The sequence below is a fragment of the Aspergillus ambiguus genome (assembly GCF_047715705.1).
Source record: "Aspergillus ambiguus strain CBS 117.58 unplaced genomic scaffold BDV59scaffold_8, whole genome shotgun sequence".
NCBI classification, from domain to species: Eukaryota; Fungi; Ascomycota; class Eurotiomycetes; order Eurotiales; family Aspergillaceae; genus Aspergillus; species Aspergillus ambiguus.
In genome coordinates, this window is record NW_027395521.1 from 244,047 (window position 1) to 264,177 (window position 20,131).

General features: G+C 51.0%; 7 protein-coding genes across 7 annotated transcripts; 4 read left to right on the forward strand and 3 right to left on the reverse strand.

Annotated features, from left to right (window-relative positions):
• Positions 1-129: 129 nt before the first annotated feature.
• BDV59DRAFT_200293 (amidohydrolase family protein) lies at positions 130-1,251 on the reverse strand (the record flags this gene model as incomplete). The annotated part of the gene is made up of 3 exons (XM_073693550.1): positions 130-257; positions 309-1,079; positions 1,128-1,251. The coding sequence occupies 3 exons, from the start codon at positions 1,249-1,251 to the stop codon at positions 130-132; spliced, it is 1,023 nt and encodes a 340-aa protein (XP_073549798.1).
• A 2,760-nt stretch (positions 1,252-4,011) lies between these two features.
• Positions 4,012-5,040, reverse strand: BDV59DRAFT_200294 (Bys1 family protein; the record flags this gene model as incomplete). Its single annotated transcript, XM_073693551.1, has 2 exons — positions 4,012-4,284; positions 4,582-5,040. The coding sequence occupies 2 exons, from the start codon at positions 5,038-5,040 to the stop codon at positions 4,012-4,014; spliced, it is 732 nt and encodes a 243-aa protein (XP_073549799.1).
• A 675-nt stretch (positions 5,041-5,715) lies between these two features.
• BDV59DRAFT_174342 (arylsulfotransferase family protein) lies at positions 5,716-7,688 on the reverse strand. Its single transcript, XM_073689060.1, has 2 exons — positions 6,627-7,688; positions 5,716-6,570 (listed from the first exon to the last, which is right to left on the reverse strand). The coding sequence occupies exons 1-2, from the start codon at positions 7,428-7,430 to the stop codon at positions 5,884-5,886; spliced, it is 1,491 nt and encodes a 496-aa protein (XP_073549800.1). The 5' UTR covers positions 7,431-7,688; the 3' UTR covers positions 5,716-5,883.
• A 2,133-nt stretch (positions 7,689-9,821) lies between these two features.
• Positions 9,822-11,048, forward strand: BDV59DRAFT_200296 (uncharacterized protein; the record flags this gene model as incomplete). Its single annotated transcript, XM_073693552.1, has 2 exons — positions 9,822-10,732; positions 10,787-11,048. 2 exons carry the CDS (start codon positions 9,822-9,824, stop codon positions 11,046-11,048), a joined length of 1,173 nt encoding a protein of 390 aa, XP_073549801.1.
• Positions 11,049-12,044: 996 nt separating this feature from the next.
• On the forward strand, positions 12,045-13,058 carry BDV59DRAFT_211892 (acetate uptake transporter family protein; the record flags this gene model as incomplete). Its single annotated transcript, XM_073695902.1, has 3 exons — positions 12,045-12,433; positions 12,489-12,663; positions 12,717-13,058. The coding sequence occupies 3 exons, from the start codon at positions 12,045-12,047 to the stop codon at positions 13,056-13,058; spliced, it is 906 nt and encodes a 301-aa protein (XP_073549802.1).
• Positions 13,059-17,306: 4,248 nt separating this feature from the next.
• On the forward strand, positions 17,307-17,821 carry BDV59DRAFT_174346 (uncharacterized protein). Its single transcript, XM_073689061.1, has one exon. The coding sequence runs from the start codon at positions 17,381-17,383 to the stop codon at positions 17,561-17,563; it is 183 nt and encodes a 60-aa protein (XP_073549803.1). The 5' UTR covers positions 17,307-17,380; the 3' UTR covers positions 17,564-17,821.
• A 190-nt stretch (positions 17,822-18,011) lies between these two features.
• BDV59DRAFT_211894 (putative MFS sugar transporter) lies at positions 18,012-19,752 on the forward strand (the record flags this gene model as incomplete). Its single annotated transcript, XM_073695903.1, has 3 exons — positions 18,012-18,105; positions 18,170-19,446; positions 19,514-19,752. The coding sequence occupies 3 exons, from the start codon at positions 18,012-18,014 to the stop codon at positions 19,652-19,654; spliced, it is 1,512 nt and encodes a 503-aa protein (XP_073549804.1). The 3' UTR covers positions 19,655-19,752.
• Positions 19,753-20,131: the final 379 nt, after the last annotated feature.

Genomic DNA, 20,131 nt, shown 5'->3' on the forward strand with positions numbered 1-20,131 from the left:
CTCGCTGATCTTGTCCGTAGTGACTATTCCCTACATCAAGCAACCCCGTCAATCATCACCTATCTTAAAATGACATCGATTTGAATACCCTTTCCTCCACATCCAAGTCATTCATCTTCAGGAGGCGTGCTACCCTAAGAGTTCCTCAATATTTCCATGGTAAATCATCTCACGAAGCTTTCTCTCCATATGGAATGAATCCAATTCCTCCCGAAACCCCGCAATCTTGGCCGAATCGGCGTATGGGAAGTCAGATCCTTGGAGTAAATTAGCAGCTTGATTGTGTAATCCATAAACAGTCAACCTACCGTAGGTGATTTGTGCATGAGGAACCAGTTCTAAGACCATATTCAAGACAGCTGGAGAGCTGGAGAGCGCCAGGTCATAATAGAAAGACTGGAAATCACTCATAATCTCTTCGCTTGTCTTTCCGAATGTCAACTTGGAGGATTCTGTTGCTTTCGATGTGGTTGCAATCCGAGAGATTAAATATGGAAGGGAGCCACCAGCGTGTGAGAGTATTTTCGGACAATTAGGGAATTTCTGGGTCACATTTCCAATGATCAAGTCAACCGCCGTGCGGGTTGTCTCATGAGGGTAATCAATGACAGGCTGGGGAAGTATCGGATTTGTCCAAGAAGTGTTCACCGGATGAGTAGGATGGATGAACACTACTGCCTTCCGAGCATCAAGTTCTTGCCAGATAGGTGTAAAGATACCGTGACCGAGATAATTATTGCCATCGCCGTACCTCGTAAACAAAGTAACACCATCTGCTTTCAGAACATCTAGTGCATACTTGATCTCGGCCAGAGATCCAGGTATGTCCATAAGCGAAGGAAGAGCAGCGAAGAAACCGAATGAACCTGGATACTGCTTGGAGAGCCTGGCGGCTTCCTCATTTACCTGTCTTGCTAGCAGTCGTGCTGACTGCATGTCGGGTGCAATAGTCGCTCCTGGAGCCGTTAGGGAGAGAATTGCCTTCCGGACTCCGTTGGATTCCATGTTCTGCAAGGAAGCCTCGGGGCTCCAATCCGGAGTTGGCCAGCCAGATGGGTCTCCTCCAGCTTTTTCGAGGGCTATGGATAGTTATTATTGCTCCGTTCCAGAATTCAGCGGGTACAAACCGGCTCTATATTCCTTAGGCAAGAAATGATGATGGGTATCAATCTTGTACGGTACTTGTAGCTTGACCTTGGCTATCACAGACTGACACGCCGCAGCGCCGACTAGTAGTGTGAAAAGTCTCATCGTGGATTATTTTGCGCTGCAAGTGTCAGTAGACTAGCTGCAGTCTAAAGAATAATCTCTCCCGGAGACTCTGGGTTTCTTATAAGCATTGGTCCCTCCTTTTCCGCAGAGTTGCGTGAACATAACCGAGGGCACTCGGTCATTTGCTTTAACATGTCCTTTGCGGTTCCATTTCCGGCTTTCGGACTGGATTCCGTATGAACCCCTGGTAGTCTCATACTTTTCCCCAGAAAACGGGCTTCCCCGCATTACCCCAGGAAAGGGTCCGGACGGGTCCAGGTCATTTCTCAACCGTCTCTCTAACAGGACCAAGATGTTTTGCGATGTAGACTGCATTCAAAGCATCAGTCGTAAAGCCTCCATCAATTGATTACAGCGCTCTGTACTTGGCAGGCTAGTTGGTCAAGATCGGAAATCTTTTGATTCAGTGGTTACAACCCTGCTAATCCCCGGATGGTGCCCCGATGCAACAAGTATCGATGAATGAAGGACAGCGCCCGGGATGGTTCCGGCACATACTCCCTGCATAATCGAATCCAAGTCTAAGACTGGAAAAACTAACGCCGCCATACAGATAATATCGAAAAGCGCACCAAAAAGCAAACCTTTCCCTGCCTCGCCAACACACTCCCTCTTCTGCGTTTATCTCACCTCCCGCGAGAGCCTTCCTAGGATACTACCATCATCAAAACCAATTCTCGCTGTTAGCCGTAGCTTGCCACCAGTCTGATTCCGTTTACCTATCATCTTCACCCATTATCAACTAGATCATTGTCCATGATCCAGAGAGGTTCTTCCTATGCCAGTTCCTTTTTCACACTAATCTGATGGCTCATCATCCACATCGATTAACTACTCCCAACCTTTCCACTCGGAAAAATCCTCAAACCTAATACCGTCATGAGAATTCCAGGATGGTGAAAGCTGATAATTAAAATCCCACTCTTTGTCTTCCTCCTCACACCCATTAGACTTCTCCGCTCGTAAAATTTGAATTCCATGTAACACCACCTCTCTGACCGATCCCGCGAGTAGAATTTTCCCCAGCTTCTTTGCTCTTCCGATTGTCATACATGGCCTTAGATCGCCCTTTCTAGTCTCCCATTCGACATATCCGAAATTAAACAATACCGTAGCAAGGTAGGAGAACTTCGTTGCAATCGTCGATATGAAGCCAGAGGCCTGGTACCGGCGAGTATAGGTCAGGCCAGCGTGTTCCTTAGAAAATTATGGGTTTGCTTACCAGTAGTCCACTGTATCGTTCTACCGCGCAATCGAGCTCCACAAGTTTGGGACACTGTTGGGCCAAAACTCGAACATCGTCTTCTGACAAGAAAATCCCAGAGCAACTGGCGCATCCGGTAGCGCAAGACTGGTACTCCAAAATGGACAGCTGTTGGTGGTTTGCGATGGCATGAATTGAGCTGGCGTATCCATTTAGACGAAGCTCTATCAATGTGCTGAAGGATAGTAAAAATTCGTCTGTTCTATGAAGCTCTCCAATGTCACTTGACTTGCAATATCGGTCGAGAGTTAGCTTTCGTAAAGCCGTAGTTAGTCCTGCGATCATTGAGAGCATTCCGGAGCATGATTTGGAACGCCATCCGCTGAGGTCCAGGCTGGATAAGTTTGGCCAGTTGAACTCATCTCGCCATATAGGCCACTCTTGTTCCGCAATTTCGCAACAAAGCATTGTAAGATATTGGACAGGAGGAAAGACTAAGTTCTGGTCCGCCTCTAGTTCCATCAAGGAGAGATGCCGAAAGGACCCTTTAATAGTGAAGGACTGAAGGTTCGGGCAATTGAAGAAAAACCTCGTGGGGTTCATCAAGTCTTGGGGGTTATAAACGTTCACAGTAGTTTCCCGAATACAACGGGGAGTAAACAGGGTAGGAAGCTTGTCCCCTTTACTGAACAAGATCACATGAGGCTGCTGAGGATGCCAATTTAGATTGTCAAAGAACTCATCCGGCATGGACACACGTGAATGGACACTATTATGACGCCGAGTTAGCCTATTATTGTGGATTGCATACACTCAAAACTGACGTGATTCTTTTTAGGTTCGGTAGATAGCTCATGATGTTGATCCAGAAGTCCTTGTCTCTGTCGTAAAGGATACGTATGTTCGCTTCCTTCACATAAGATCTTATCCCCGAATTTTGAGGGTCTTGAAGATAATTTACCAACGCCGTCCAATTCTCTTTGCTGGGGGAACGATATCGACCACAAGTGATAGAACGAAACAACCAAGGAGTGGCGACCGAGTTCCAGCTCTTTGATACTAAACGTAGGACACGTAATGAGTCTTTGCTGGCCTGGTAGGTAGGTAACTGTGAGATACGAAAGTCCAAAACAGCCATGACACAGAAATTTACCTCCTTCAAAACGAGATAGCATACATTCGGATTCGAAAGGACCCAATGCATGATGGTCTGGTCTTCTGGAGCCATCTTGGGACGTTCAACGATCCTGCGAAAGGCGCGACACAACGTGGTATCGTGGAGATCACACAGAGAGGAACTGGAAGGAATTTCTCTGCGGTAGTTGCTGAGGAATTAACAGGAAACATGGAGAGTTGTCTTATGTACAGCCTTGGCCTCGGTTAATAGTGAATGATGTGGGCGTTTGCGCAGAACGTTTCAGAGAGATGATCACTTCCTGCTAACGTTTACCGCACAACTACTGAGAATGACTACATCGTTCGACGTCACTAGTAGGCTTGTTTATAGAGGGCTTGCCATAGTGATTGCCGCTGCCTTATGTTGGTCCAAACTTCAGTATACTTCTCGCCAGGTCTTCGAAGGCCGCAACAACCAAACGGGGGAGCTGGTAACCCGAAAGGAAATCCACCTGGACCCAGAAGAAGGCACACCATCGATGGCCATCCACGGGATCTCGCTCTTGAAGGAGCTTCGCGTACATGGTCAAAGACCTCAGGCGGTACATGGAGACCTCACCTCCATCAAATCCTTCGTATACCAACTCCTCCGCGACGTCGCCCACTTCCAAGACCCCAAGCCGCAGAACCACCTAATCAACAGCCGATAAGAGGTACCCATGTATGCGGCATTGGATTTGGGAATGTCGTCCCCCGGCATGGATCCACGGGGCTTGATCTGCTGCACCAGCGGCGCTGATGGTGCCGGAGTGGCGGATTACGGTGGCGGGAGGCGTTGCGATATCCGTGGTTTAACTTATATTGATATTGATGAATTGATGCTTGTTTTAGAGTACATACTAAAGGAACATAACATGTCTTCATTCCGACCCCGTCCCTCCCATCATCCAACCAGCTCACTCAATGCGATCCTAGCATAGTTGCAGTACCACGTCCAGGTTGGACGCCTGCGTCCGCACCTGGCTGCCCGACGGCGGCACGCCGTCTTCCCAGGTGATTGCGTCGCCTTGGGCGCCGCCGAGGCTAACGCGGTTGCCCTTGAAGGCGTCGCCGTAGACGTCGGAGAGGTCATAGTAGACCGTGTTGCCGATGAGGCTGTAGGCGAAGATGGTCTGCGCGGCGCCGGTGTAGAGGCCCTCGGGGGTGGTGGTGACCTTGATGGCGACGCCGCCGGTGCTGGAGTCGGCGCGGAACTCCTCACTGTACGTCGTGAAGGGCTCGAGGGTGACTCCGCTGCCGACAGTGGAGGACACGGACCAGAGGTAGACCGGAAAGCTGCACTCGTTGTCGACGACAGCTTGGCCAATAGTGGTGCTTTGTCTGGCCGTCAGGATGGGGTTGGCCAGGGCCAGAGGAGCCATGGAGAGGAGGGTGTAGAAGAAGTGCATAGTGGAAGTTGTGCTTTGGGCTCGACGGGAATGAGCAGAAGACTGGGCAGGATGCGATGCGATGGTTCTCTGCAGAAGACCGGATGCATGCACCCTTTTATAGACCTAAGGGTCCCAATATCCATGGCAGACCATGCTGAAACTCGTGTATCCAGGTCGACCCGGATAGATACATCGCTGCAAGGGAGCAGCATGCCGGAAGGCTGTCCGGGCTGGGCAGAGTCGCACGGGTCCCGTCATTGGTGCGCTCAAGTATACCAAACTGCCAATATGCGACTAGGTTACATTGCTTGTCGGTGTCTCGCTCAAGGCGACATTAACCTCTTGCGCCGTTATACTCCCAGGAATCTAGGGTTGGTGGTTGGTGATCCTGGAATGTGGGTTGTCAGAGATTTTGATGCTGATACCGTTGTGCCATTCTTGGACCACCGGATCAGGTCGAGAGCTTGGATGGAGTGGTTGGACTAATGGTTGAACAGTTAGTTCACGAACCCTAGTATTAGTTCCCAGCGAGCTGCTCGCTTGCGACGGGAGCTCATGGTTGGCTCTTGCATAAATCCATGGATGCATACATGCCAGAGGGAATTATGTTCCGAATGGTTAGCTCGGCACCATGGTCGCCATGCGAATACCTTCGAGAATACCTCGTCTATGAAGTGATTGCAGAATGTTCCCCCCAAAAAAAAAAATCAGTTGTAATATTCAAAAAGCTATATTTACACAATATGAAAGAAAATCATATATACAAGAACTATATGGACAAATCTACTCCTTCATATACATCGTGAGACAGTCCGACAAGCGGCGTCTCCTTCCACAATGATCCTTCCACAATGATGTTGTTTAGAAAGACACAATCTCGGAAGTGCCAAGAGGAACCTGACCCTTGCGCGCAACAACCTGGACGTAAGGGGTGTTCAGGCTACCCACATCGGCCGCGGTCTCGAAGCCGGCGCGAGAAACCGAGGTCACGAAGTTGTTGTTGGTCGAGTCGCTCGAGGGAGCCGAGTAGATGGCCCAGTTATCGTACTCGGTGGCACCGTTCCAGCTCATGTAGATGCGGGCAGAGTCGGACGAGGTGCGTTCCACGACGGCAACCGGCTCCCAGAAGGGGGTGGCCTGCCACTGGCACTTGTAGCCACGGTACGAAGCGACAGCATTGTCGTCACCGAACTTGGCGGTCATAACCTCGTTGTTGTTGGCATCGAACTCCTTGACCTTGGCGATGGAACCGTAGCCCATCAGGACGTGGTTGGTCTGCTCATTCATGAGCTGGTAGCTGCCCTGGCTGACACTGTGAATCACATCATCGGTGTCGTTGAGAATCCGAATGGTGGTGGCCTTGCGGTTCACCTTGTCGATGGAGTAGGCCAGACCGGTGGTAGCAGCGACTTCATCGGTGGGGGTGTTGGCGTTGTTGAAGAGAGAAAGGATGACACTGTCTTCGGTCTCGTTGTAGATGCGGATATCGTGCTGCCAGGAGAAGACGCCGTTGTCGTCGATCTCGAAGTCGCCGACACCCTTCTCACCCTATCGAAAGTGCGTCAGTAAGAGGAGCTAAATGTAGTGGGTTGGGATTGACCTACGCTGAACTGCCAGAGGACGGAGCCATTGTTGTGGACGTAGAATCCGGACCAGTAGTGACGCAGAGAGATGATGTAACCGTCGTCCATCAGTTCCACAGAGTTGATGTGGTAGGCATCCCAAGGCTTATCCTGGGCACCCTGCTCGGCACCCAGACCCTGCTTGGAGTCGGTGATGGGGATAGCGTCGATGTGGTCGAGAGCGTTCCAGGAGTAGACGATCTCGTTGGTCGCAATATCAATCTCGAAGAACATGCCGTTCAGCATGTAGTCGTCGGCCTTTCCGCCAATGGAGGTCAGGTCATACTGGGTCACGTTATAGGCGGTCACCAGCAGGGTGTTCCGGTCCGTGACATGGCTCTCGTGGAGATCGATGTAGGAGTCGCGAGGGACGTTATCGGGGGAGACGAAGTTGTCCTGAAGGGTGACGGTGTAGATCTCCCGGTAGGTGTTGTCCAGGATGTGGACAGTACCGTAACCGAAGCCCAGATCCATCATGTTACCAGCCCAGAAGGTGATAACATCCTCGTTGAACAGCTTCTGCACCTTAAAGTTGGCGGTAACTTCGGTGGGACCTTGGTACACCAAATCGCCATTTTCATCATAGATCAGGGCAGCGGTACCATTGGGCTGGTTCCCGCGAGGGCCAACGAAAATGTATCCGGGGTCGGTCTCGCCACTCTTGGTGACTTCGATGGATGGAGGGGTCCAGGGACCGGTAGAGAAGGTCTTGAAGGGGAACGTGTCGGCAACGGCCTGGAGGGACAGCAAAAGAGTGCTGCAGGAGGCGAGGAAGCGACGAGTCATGGTGAACGAATGTACAATGGCTGTATAATAAAGGGTATATAGATGAACGTATGTATAGGAAGAGAAGAAAGAAACGAACGAAAGGCTACCTGTCAACAGACGAGGTAACGTGCATCTGACAGGGACGATGGAGGAAGAAAGAAAGAAGGGAAAAAGAAAAAGACGCAAGAAACGAAGGGATCGGCGGGGAAGATATAGGGCGACAGAGGAGAAGAGACGGGGGAGGAGGCGACAGGCCGAGTGGAAAACACGGAGAAGACGACGAAGTTGAAGATGAAGAAAAGGCGGAAGGCGGAGCGGCCACGCCACGACCGGGAGCGGCCTGGAGGCGGTTCGGCCAATGGGATCGCCCCGCTGGATGCCGATCCGCCCCCGCCGCCAAGTTGATGGACGCGCAATTCTCTGGGTTCCATGGATCTGTTGCTGCCACAAGGCTGTGTCTTTTTTCTTTTGCTTCAGGTTCTCGGGCGGGATGGCCTGTCCCTGAGGGGGTTTCACCCGGAGGCTTCGGCCGGGTGTTTTCGGTGGCGGTCGTGTATACAATGTTTTTGGTAGCGACCATCGTCAACCAAGTCTGCTGCTGAAGAACTTTGATGTCAGCCTGTTCGCGCAGAAACCCGAGTCATAGGGCTACTATTGGCCCTAGACCCTGTGGGATCGGCGCGACCATCACACCTCTCGCCCCTGACCAGGCCTGATGACGACAGAACGGGTGGTATTGCGACACGGAGGGATCCTTCATCTCCCCAGTATACCGTACAAGATGACACGATGGCCGTCGGGGGCCGAGTGACCAACGCCTACGCCGTTCAGAGTGTGGTCCCCGCGTTCGTTTCAGGACAGGGGTACTGCGGATGGGTAGGGAGAAATTGCACTCCACGGACCCGGACAAGCTTCGTCTACTGCGCACTAATCCACTAGATCTGGGTCTAGGGGACTCCGTCTTAGCATGGTTTCCTAACGGCGTAGGTAATCGGACATGATTCAGATCGATCTCTGTACGGAGATAGACTGCATCTTGGGGTGTACGCCGTACGGAGTACTGCGAATACCGCAGCGTCCACCAGCCAGTCGCTCCAGGCGGTAATAGGGGATGTAAGGTTCCAGTATCCAACCTGGCAATCCTGTCAATCTGCTCAACCGCTCGCGATGAACCGAGAATTTCTCCATTCTTCGGTGTTACTTAGATTAACCCAAGGCACGGTAAATATATTGACCGCGGCAGACGAGCTTTGCAATTTGCGCAGATTGATTGCAATAATCTCGGAATGCATGGAATGGCAGAACATTCGGTTTCCTATTTTTGTCCTTCGCTGATCGTCTAGTGGAGTCCAATTCTCTCCATTATTTGCTCCCAAATTATCAAGGTACCCCGCTGGTCCACAAGACCCTGACCTGACCACATCCAGGCCCCTATTCTCATTTCCTACAGGCGCTAGTTTTCCCTGCAGTAGTGTCTGGCTGAAAGCGTTCTCGAGATATCAATCGGTGTCTTTCGAAGTGTCCCAGATTACGAACTTTATTGTCAATGCGACCGGTCAACTTCCATATCTTATGAGCATGTGCTACCTACACCCTGAAAACGGAGCAGCTTGCAGAATTAATTATTTCCCTGGAAAAAACAGGAGGCTACACCTTGTTGCCATCTGCAGTTGTAGGTCGGGAAGTCCTTCCAACAATATGCGAGGATTCGTACATTCACACCATCACCACTCATCCGATTTTGATATGGTCATCAAACCTCAAGGATCGAAATAATCAGCCATTCAGCGTCCTCCAGGCTACTTCGCCAAGGTTGTTCCATACGCAGTAGCCTACGACATACGTAGTACGGAATTGCGGATCCTGACCGCTCTCCTATTCAAACTAAATACCAAATACGTTCACAACGCCATTGTCAGTCTCTACCATGTCATCGCATAGAAGATCAGGCCTCCAACATCATTGCTCAGGAGAAAGAAGTTCGCGATGGAGGCCTCCGGGTTCTGTCTACGAGTGTCTTGGCTATTAGTAACGGTTTCCCCTCTACCGGCCCACTCCGAATAACTTCCAAAAAGGGAGTCCATAGAAATCTCACCTAACCATCTTTCTATCTTCATGGGTTGTGTAATTGATCTCCTATTGTAGCTGCCCTCCCGTGCATCTTCACTGTTTCTCAGCAATAAGCCGCTCTCACACCGGCAATCAATCCAAGACCATTATTGGGTGATGATCCTCCAGCTACTACAATGGCTTCAGGACACGGCGAAGTCTTCTACAGCCATATATACAGCCACGACATTTTCCCTTCTGCTAAGTCTCGCCTTTACTGTCATCATCCAAACAGGCAACACCTCCACTGTCCGTCGAAAGCTGAGGCATCTGCAAAGATATGGTCTATCTGCCAGTAACATGGCCGACCAGTACGACCCCAAGTTCGACGTACCAGAGGGAACGACAACCGACAAATCGATCCGCATCAAGGCATTATACATCCACCCCGTCAAGTCCTGTGGGCCGATCGAGGTGAATCGCGCCTTGTTGACCAAGATCGGGTTCCTATACGACAGATGCTTCGCATTTGCGTCGGAGGTGCCCGATGAAGAATCCAGAACTCACTCCAAATGGCGATTTATCAGCCAACGCACGAAGCCCATGATGTCCCTAATCAAGACAGAGCTCTGGCTTCCCCATGAGAAAAGCCCCTCAAGCGACCCGCTCGTCCAGGCTGGCGGATGTGCAGTGTTGACGTTTGAAGATCCGGACGCTGCCGGCTGGGTAGAACGGCTAGAGACATTTTTCTACACACGAAGTTGCGATGCAAAGCCGCAGCTTTCCTTCATTGTGCCTCTCCAACCTACCGCCGCCCAAATGGACGAGTTCCAGATAAAGATGAGACCCTTCGGCATTCATTCCCGGGATGCCCAGGGCCTCGACATGGGAGGGATCCCCTCGGTTGCCGCAGCACTCCCCAAGCTGAAGAAATTCCTGGGAGTCCCAGAATCCCAGGCCCTCACCTTATTGAAATGCACCCCCGACACGCTCACCCGCACGGATCGAAACCTCGCGCCCCTCGCCCACATCGGGACGCCATCTGTCCACGGCTACACAGACCAGCAACCCATCAACATCAACAGTCTCTCCTCGGTGCACGCTGTGTCCGCTCTTCTCCCCCCAGAGAACCAGCCGCTCAATGCGCTTCGCTTCCGCGCGAACATATGGCTTACGGGCGCGCCGGCATACGACGAAGAGACGTGGAAACGCTACCGCATCCTGCCGAAGGGCGGTGGCGCGGAACCGCGAGCAGATGTCGCACCGACAATGTCCGTTGTCTGTCGTACGTCGCGATGCACGATGCCGAATGTTGACCCGGCCAGGGGTGGATTCGACGCAGACCAGCCGCCGCCAGGGAGGAAACGAGGGAAGCCACAGCCGAGCACGACCTTGGTCAGACATCGGACAGTCGAGGATGGAAACAAGGCGGCCCTGGGGTATTTGGGCATGCATTGTGTGCCCGAGGATCGGAGTCTGACAGAGGCCAGGGCTCAAAATGCAGGGTTGTATGTTGAAGTTGGTGATGAGATTGAAGTCCTTCAACGGGGGGAACATCTGTATGGGTCGACGGCAAATGACTACTAGTTGAGGAGCGCCAAGAATAGGCCAACCGTTGGCAGGCCATGGCGTTGATTCTGGCAAGTTTTGGACAAGCGACAGGGACGATGACTACGTGGCCAAGGGGTGGCGAGGGAATATACGAAGGACCGGACCTCATGGGGGGGTTGTTCTCATTCCTTTATCTCCATGATGACAATGCAGTCCTATAACTAACGAACGCATTTCGGCGCGATCGCATTCAATTTTTCACATGGTCCGCGGATCCTGTCGAGGCTCCAGCTCGCCAATCCTGCCATGTATGTTGGTTGCGCGGATCCCCTGGAATCCATCTTGGCTGTCTCGCCAGTCAGCCTGTAAGAGGCGATTTAGATCTCCACCATGTGGTCGGTTCAGAGGTCGGCAGGAACAGCAGGACGAATAAACTATGAAGATTACCAACTGCCGACATATGGCGCCGGGAGAGGAAACCCAAATTAGGGTTAGGAGGCGATCCACCGCGACGGTGTCGAGGTTAGTGGTGGCATCCAATGATGCAAGCGAACCATTTTACATCTATCCGGGGATGACGACAGGAAATCTGGGCGACTCTCCGCAAACCCCAGAAATCTACCCCGGGAAGACGAGCAAAGGGGGGATTACTCACAACGGAGCTCCGCTGCTCCACTTAATCTACTTCCAAGACCTTTGGCGCTTGGATAGTGTGGCTGCTCATCGCGTCGATCGTCCTGAGTTCTCATATTGGAATGAAGCCTCTGCACTCCCGACAAATATGCCGTCAACTTAGAGTGACGTTTAGAAGTATGATGGGCCCCAAATCTTTCCATCTGAGAATTATAGAGACCTTCTCATTGGGTGTTAGTCGCTCTGGAAGCTGAAACCTACGCTTCTGGGGCGGTCCTGGCATAGGGACGGACCCCATGGAGGTCGTTGTGTATATAAACTGCAGTCGTCTCCCCTTTAGAGCGAACAATATCATCCCCTTTTGACCTAGCAAATCTCCATCACCCTCCCTCTCCCATCATGTCTTCCTCAAACTCCTCCCCGGCGGACTCCACTGAGAAGTACGATCTTAACGAGATCAGTACTGCCACTACTTCTCCTCCACTCACCCATCATCAAACTGGACAATCATCTCACATTGACTATGCGCACTATGGTCCCATGGCCCAGCTTCAGCCCACAGAGACACGCCTGCCGGCTTTTGGGGGAGAGTTCCAACCCGGTCTCTATCGCTCGGTCAAGGATCGGAAGATTGCAAACCCTGCACCTTTGGGTCTATGTGCTTTTGCTCTCAGTACCTTTGTTTTAGGACTGATTGAGATGGAAGTCCGCGGTGTTACGGAGCCTAATATCTTGATTGGTCTCGCCTTCGCCTACGGAGGCCTGGTGCAGCTTCTATCTGGCATGTGGTATGCTCATTCTCATAGACCCGGTCGATGTAGACAAGCACTAACCGTCCAACAGGGAGATGGCCGTAGGAAATACTTTCGGTGCCACGGTCCTGTCATCATACGGTGGCTTTTGGATTTCTGTCGGAATCATCTTTACCCCGGGAGGGTTCAACATCATGACCTCGCTGGCTGAAGCGGGTGGTGGCAAACCAACAATGTTCTATGATTCTTTCGCACTCATGCTCATGGTAAGCCATATTCCTTCTCATGTATCCGTATCAAATCCTAATGTTCATAATAGGGATGGTTCATCTTCACCACCCTCATGATGTTTTGTACACTGAAATCCACCTTCGCCTTCTTTTCCCTCTTCTTCGTCATCGACCTCGCAATCCTTCTGCTCGCACTCGGGTATATGCACCGCGATGCTCACGACATGCCCAACACAAAGCTTCTCAAGGCAGGAGGGTTTTTCTGTTTGCTCGGGTCCTTCTTGGCGTGGTATAATGCCTTTGCTGGCCTGGCAGATAACAGTAACAGCTTCTTCATCGTTCCGGTTCTGCACTTCCCTTGGTCCGAGAAGGGCCGCGAGTCTCGCCGTCAACGGCAGGCATCTATTGAATCGCAGGCGCCGCAGGCCTAAGCTGGTCTTGGGATGGGATTGTTCTTGATGGCTCGATATGATTACTAGTTTTGCTAAGAGATATCAATAAATACCCAATAATTCAGGCGCCCTTCGAGAGTGGATACCCTAGCATTAATTTAGTCTGTACGGTCTTGCATAGAAGGATGAGTTGGTGCCTAATTCATGTGCTTCGCTAGAGAGGGATCCCGATCCACTATATGCAAGGGCGTGCGAAATTCTAGGCTTCGAAAAAATAGATAGATAGAAGATAAAAAAGGTCAAAGATAATAACAGGGAGCAAGTTGTAATTGCTTCTATAAACAGGCTCAAGTCTAAAATATTTTCATTTATATTCTCGTCACAGTTGATGTTATATACCAGCACATTAATCTTGACCCAGGGGTCACAAGTAGTGACCAATATCCAGCCATTGTGGTGAGCGCTTTCCCTTGCCAAAATGTATCAACCTCGAACTATAGGCAGCCAATCGTTCTTCTGGTGATCATGGTTCGGCTGGTTGGGACTCGATTAGATCTGACACGGCCGTCCTTGTCAAAATCATAGAATCAATACATTCTCCAGTACCAAGCCTTATCCTTAAGAAGAGCTCCTCCAAAGCGAGCTGGACGGTGGGTGCCAGCAACGGGGGATTGGCTGCGGGCGTCAGGGACAATATCAGCCAGCAAGCTACCTTGGGTATTTCGACGTAGATAGGAAAACTCACCTAGTGTCAGCCGCGACCTTAATCACTCCCTAGTAATATAAATGCGTCTTTTTGTTTGCTTCTAATGTGGAATTCTTACAATGGCCGCGATGCCTGTGGCAAAATTACGTTCGTAGCCACGATAACCACGGACTGCGGAAATCTGAGATTTAAAACGGTGTACGATAATGCTCAGTATATTTGACTCTATGGAGTATAAATTTTCATAAACGATTTAGCAGTCAATGCTAAGCCCACCTGTGTTAATTACGTTTTGTTCCAAATTCCAATTCCGTTTGTAGACAACTGAATCTCCCTATCTCTCTTTATCTATCCCTCCTTTAGCATATCGCAATAATATGAATCCATCTCGTGTTCCGTGGCCTCAGCCACCCTTCGATAGGGATCCATTACATCAAGAAGATGGTGCTGCAGAAGTTCTCGGGGAATTGTGCCACATATATTGGGAAAATTAGATCGTTACCTGCTGGTTATTTTCACATAGTCATCAACGCCACCTAGATGAAAAGAGCATGTCCCTCTCGGACTTGTAGTGCAAGCCTTTTAGTTCATTCAAACCAGAGAGCCTGGCCAAATCGACGTCGTATAGCGAACGATGTGTGCCGTTAGACTAGACACAATACAGCTATTTCGTATTATTTCCAGGCTGACCGCATGGCTGTCTAGTCAATCCACCGCGGCATTTCGGGACCGGGAGTGTAACCTGTACAACCTTTTTAACGCTTGATGCGGCTACTTGTGAATCTGACGGATAGTAAACAAATAATGTCCTCTCAGGACTAAGTACCGGCCGTCCTGGGTCAGACCACCGTGGTTCTTGGGCTCTCTGGTTTTTTTTAAAAAGCTGTATGTGTAGAGGCAAGAAGCTTTATTCAGGAGCTAAGTGTCTAGCCTTCTTGTCGGAAAAGCCTTGAGCTCCACTTCCTGCGGTGACCTCTGTCATGTCGGTTTTCATGGATATATCTCCGTTGTCCGATGCGCGTGATGAGTTCGTGGTCTGCGCTGATCGTACTTTCATTCTGGCATAGCGACATGGCGCTGTTCTCCTGTGCGTATATATTCAATAGAGACAGAGGCAGAACAGAAATAAGCGATGAAGATAGCAGCATGCTACTAATTTAGGTGAAATGACATTCTCTCAACAAGCCCAGTTCTCTGAGGGGCCGATTCCGAAAATTCTGTTTCTTGAAAAACTCAAGATCAAGACTAGAGTCACTCCTTGCTCTAGTCTATTGATGATTTTGAGGCTCCCACTTTAAACTCTGCCATGGCAGTGTTCATGGCGGGTTCCGCGGCGTACTTCGTCGCATATTTGGGCGCGGTTTCCTATCCCTCTTTCCCTTACCCTTGCCATTATTGGCATAGGAGCAATGGTTTGATTGCTTGGAATCAAGTTCATGGTAAAATCTGTAATTGTACACCCGGTCTGAGGATAGATGAAGATTGTAAATATCTTGTATAGATGTCCAGGTGTGGAAGAATTAAAGAGGCATGGAATGGTAGGCCTTCAATATAAGTTAATAAATAGTACAAATTGAATTTGTCCGACTGGTTGGGGGTGACTGATGATGTTTGATCACTTGGAAATGGAGCTTTCTGTCACAGTTATGTAATTGTCCATAAGCTCCACGAGTTAACAGCCCTCCAGCTCATCGCTGTGTTCACAAAATACGATGGAAATATCGCATACCTGAGACCTCCTTGCCTAATAGACGACTTGCCGTCGGTGTTGATAGGGCAACGTTGGAAGGGATAGACAGGGATCCTCAGCCTTACGTTCATCTGAATGGCTTCCTGTAGATTAACCCAAGACTTCTAATTTCACAGGAAACATTTGCAGGTGAATGGGCATAGATCGAAACAGGATCGCCAAGCGTGGCTGAAATGCCAATTATTAGATGGTACCGTCGTTTAATGCACCGGGTGAGCTAATGCAGTGGATGGGATAATTTCAGGAAGCGGCGCAGAGTAATTTACTTAAATTACACCCTGTTTGGCGATAATGGTCCTTTGTTTCTTCCGTGCTGTGTTCGCTCCCGGAATCCTAAGGTTCACAGGGTGTAGTGAAGCGGCAGCCTTGCGACTTTCTTTCCTTGCATATGCATTTCCGGAGACTTATATTCCCTAGTTCATTAAACCGACAAATTGATGGAGGTTAATCTTCTAGGAAATTTGATCTGTTACTTAGTTGCGGTTTAGAGAGACCGCACCTTACGCCGTAACATTGTGTGCAGTGGCGATATAACAGGTGCTACTCGATACATCATTCCTCAGGAAGTAAAGTGGATTCAGGTGGATATGAACAATGGTCTTTGAGACCTTATGGACTCCCAGACAGATCCTGTGTGGGAAGGATATTCAGGGGCTTATGCTACAATATAATGAGCCGTGGGCATCCAATGTACGCCCATACATACCTCGGAATAAAAGTACCGATTGTGCACATGCTAGGCGAGTGCTGTTTCACAATCCTAGACTCTTCCGACATATGCGCAGAAAGCAACAATATGCCATGCTATGTGCAATCGGCTCCTACAGATTCTCCCAAGTGTATGACGTACGGTTAACAGCCGAGGCGCGACGGCGTATGTAACATGCCTAAACATTCCCAATTCGGAGATACGTAGGCTTGTCGTAATCCTTCGAACTCAATAGTAGTATCTGCGTCTCGTAATAGGTAGGCTGTTTCTGGAGCACCCATATCCCCGAGGCTCGATTTTTTTTTTTTTTTGGTGGCATCAATATGCAATGTAATCTTACGTAGAAACACCGAAATCGGCCACATGCCTTAGTTGGGTGTGCTCTATACGCGCGTAGCATAGGGAGTGGATGAGGCGCAAAAACTCACTGACGCAATTGTGACTGTGCTATCACCAGCTTTGGACAACAGTGGTGGACATAGATATCCTCCCAGATAGACGCATTGGCTGTAGTTACTTGGCGAGGTCGTCGGCTCACAATTGAAATTCTGCTTGGCACATACTAACCATAGAGACTATGTTTCGAGTTGTCGTGAAGTATTGTGTACAGTGAATCCGCATCTCCTGCAGTCTCCAAATGGCGCAGGATGGATTGCGCTGCCTTTATCATCCGAAATTGTCCACAGCCTCATTCAGGAAAACGCCGGCTAAAGACATATTTGCACTCCGATCACAGGTCATGTTGCACCGAGTAAGACCTCCGACCCGCGCCGATGGAGTATCGTGGGTTCGTCGCCTGTTGGGAGTTTACCCTCCTGAATAAGTTGATCTTGCAGCGGAATTGACAATGACGAGTGATTTTCCGGGGTCAATGGTGCTGCATTTCATGGTCTAGGAACGGTGGTTCGCAGGATTCGTGGAGGAAATGGTCAAGTTGACTAGAGCTGGCTATCCATGGAGCGACTCCGGAATACCCCAGAATATCAGAATATCGGACCATGACAGGACGAGAAACCCGGTCGGGTCCATCGCTTGGATACCCGAAAGAGGTGAGAGAGCCGACGGATTGCCGTCGATCGTCATCGCGCGATTTTGCGGGGTCCCCGACTTTCGCTGCATTTGTGGCTATACGGGAGCATAGGGGAGCTGCCAGCATGCTATGCCTTCGTACTCCATGAAACCACTTGAACCGTACGATGATTGCAACGAGAGAGAGAAACACGCTCGGCCCGTTGATCCTCTCGGGCATTGCGCCTGAAATCTCCGATCTCGGGCATCAGTTACCCGATATCAATCTCCATCTTCATCACGCCATCTGCGTGAGGGCTTCGCCCATCTACAGCCAACCACCAGCCCTCAGGCACCATCCAAGAAGCTAGGGCCGAATTGAATTCGGATCGATTGAGCCCCAGACGCCCAGACTCCTGAGCTTGAGATCCTCTCGTCGGCAATCGGCTGCGCTAGCTGCATGCGTTTACTGGTTCAGCGGGGACGGGACCCAGATGGCTCTGGCAGCTCTCCATGAATGAGAGGGGAAACGGCGAGGGATAAGATGATGCAAGCATGTCAGATTAATGCGAAATCAGGAGGTGGATTTTATAAATATAGCTCTGCCCCGGATGTACCGGTAGATGTGAGGAGCGCCATGCATCTATCCCTTGTCGATGACTTCACGAACCTGCATTGAGTCTTTCGGTCTAGTCGGTTTTTCAATTTAACACGTATCTTAATCTGCGCTATCCCTGTCGAACCATATCCCCGTCTTTTTCTGGTTCTACAAACTTCGGCGATCACGATTGAGAGTGCTGTGTACCACTTTCTTCCGAGATGGGTCGGCGCCTCGGCCTGCTGCGGGCCATCTACTTGGTATCCGCCAGTTGCATGGGCTCTTTTGCTTTTGCCTTTGACACTGGCGTGATTAGTACGTCTAGCCGCATATTACGCATTGTCTGCTCCCACCTGCTCTAACCATGGCCCTTATCCAGGTGGCGTGCTCACGCTGGACTCCTTCAAACGTGACTTCGGATACTCTGATGCCGATGAGACGGCGGTCAATTCCAATGCTGTCTCCATTCTACAGGCAGGAGCCTTCTTCGGCTGCTTCTTTACGATGCCTATCGCGTCTCGCTTCGGCCGTCGCATGGGCCTGATCATTAGCTCTCTAGTGTTCAGTGTCGGCACCATTCTACAGGTCATCAACGCCGGCACTCTGGGCACTTTCTACGCCGGGCGGGTCATCGCCGGCCTGGGCATCGGCGCAGCGACGGTACTGATCCCCATGTACGCAGCCGAGATGTCTCCGAAGGAATTTCGAGGGCGACTCGGAGCCTGCTTCCAGCTTTTCTTCGCCCTGGGTGTCATGGTCGCTTACTGGACGACGTTCGGCGTGTCAGAGACGCAGCCCGACGCGACCAAACAATGGCAGATCCCGTTGGGCCTACAGCTACTGCCGTCGACGCTGCTCCTCATTGGTATGTGCACAGTGAAGGAGAGCGCCCGGTGGCTGGCCGCCAAGGGCAAGAAGGACAAGGCGTGGGAGTCGCTCCTGTGGGTTCGCGGCGGAGAGGAGACGCCCGAGCTGCAGAAGGAATTTGACGAGATCCTCGCTGGAATCGAGGAGGAGGCCCGTGTTAAGGACGACTTTACCTGGCGCGAACTGCTCATCCCCGTCAACCGCTACCGTATCTTCATCGCCATCACTATCCAACTGGCCGCCCAGCTGACGGGAAACACGTCGCTGGCATACTATGCCACGCAGATCTTCGAGTCTGTCGGCGCCGGCTCCGAGGCCAAACTGGTGACCGGTTTCTTCGGACTGGTCAAGGTTGTCGGCGTGTGTATCTTCCAGTTGTTCGTCATGGATCGTATTGGTCGTCGCGTGCCGTTCATGGCCGGTGCAGCCGCCATGGGCTCGTTCATGCTCATCATCGCCTGCGTGTTGGCCACGCACCCCACCAAGGCCGCTGGCTCGGCCTCCGGAGCGTCCCCAGCCGGCATCGCGATGATCATCATGGTGTACTGTGAAGCCTTCTCCTTCAACATGTCGTGGGGTCCGCTACCGTGGCTGTACGTGGGCGAGATCTTCTCGAGCCGTACGCGTGAGATTGGTGTCACGGCTGGCGCTGCCTCGCAGTGGATCTTCAACTTCATGATGTCACAGGTGACGCCGCATGCCATCAACAGCATTGGATGGCGCATGTTTCTGATGTTTGCGATTTTCAACTATGCCGTGGTGGTGTATTCGTGGTTCTTCCTGAAAGAGGTATGTCCTTCTATCGCATCGGAGTCCCCCGTCCGACAATGGCCAGCTCCGACTAACCGTGTTCTAGACCTCGAAGCATTCGCTGGAAGAGATGCAGGCTGTCTTCGGCGGTGACGAAAACATTCAGGGGAAAGAGATCGAGGATGCGGCCGAAAAAGGAGAGCCATCGACACTCGAAAATGTCACGGAGAAGCAGCCTCCGAAGTAATTGAATGAAGTCATGACTCGTCGCCCACGTGGACAGCCAATCTGTACAGCTATGAGGCGATGCACTAGCTTTTCTGTCGTTTTTTCCCTGCCTCGTAGAAACCATGGAACCAAGATAGATACCCGAAGCAGCAATTCTTAGGCGGAAGAACCGCCACGGAGAAAGCAAACCCATCGCCACAGGCGTCGGACCCGAGTCAACGGCTGCCGAGAAACCGCCTGTTTGCTTGCTTTTTAGCCTGTAATGCGCTAAGCTTGCACAGCAGCAGCACTGACCCTGACTTGACCAGGAACGGGCGGTTCGAAGCGCCAGTATTGGCCGCTGTGTCCGGCACTACGACGTTAGGTAGAAAACTTTGCCGTCGTACGATAGATTGCGGCATTCCTAGATGGGGGCGAGATTCCATTGCTTGAGTTTTCTTGATCGATGCATAAAAGCAGATCGAGATGCACCCCAGACTTGGGGGTTGTGATTGTG

What these genes read in the sequence shown, in the direction of transcription:
- BDV59DRAFT_174342 (XM_073689060.1), bottom strand. Translation starts at nt 7,430, where the DNA reads ATGACTCGTCGCTTCCTCGCCTCCTGCAGCACTCTTTTGCTGTCCCTC. An exon ending in CCGTCCTCTGGCAGTTCAGC is followed by an intron (nt 6,571 to 6,626) that starts GTAGGTCAATCC and finishes CACTTTCGATAG; the next exon opens with GGTGAGAAGGGTGTCGGCGA.
- BDV59DRAFT_174346 (XM_073689061.1), top strand. Translation starts at nt 17,381, where the DNA reads ATGATTGCAACGAGAGAGAGAAACACGCTCGGCCCGTTGATCCTCTCG.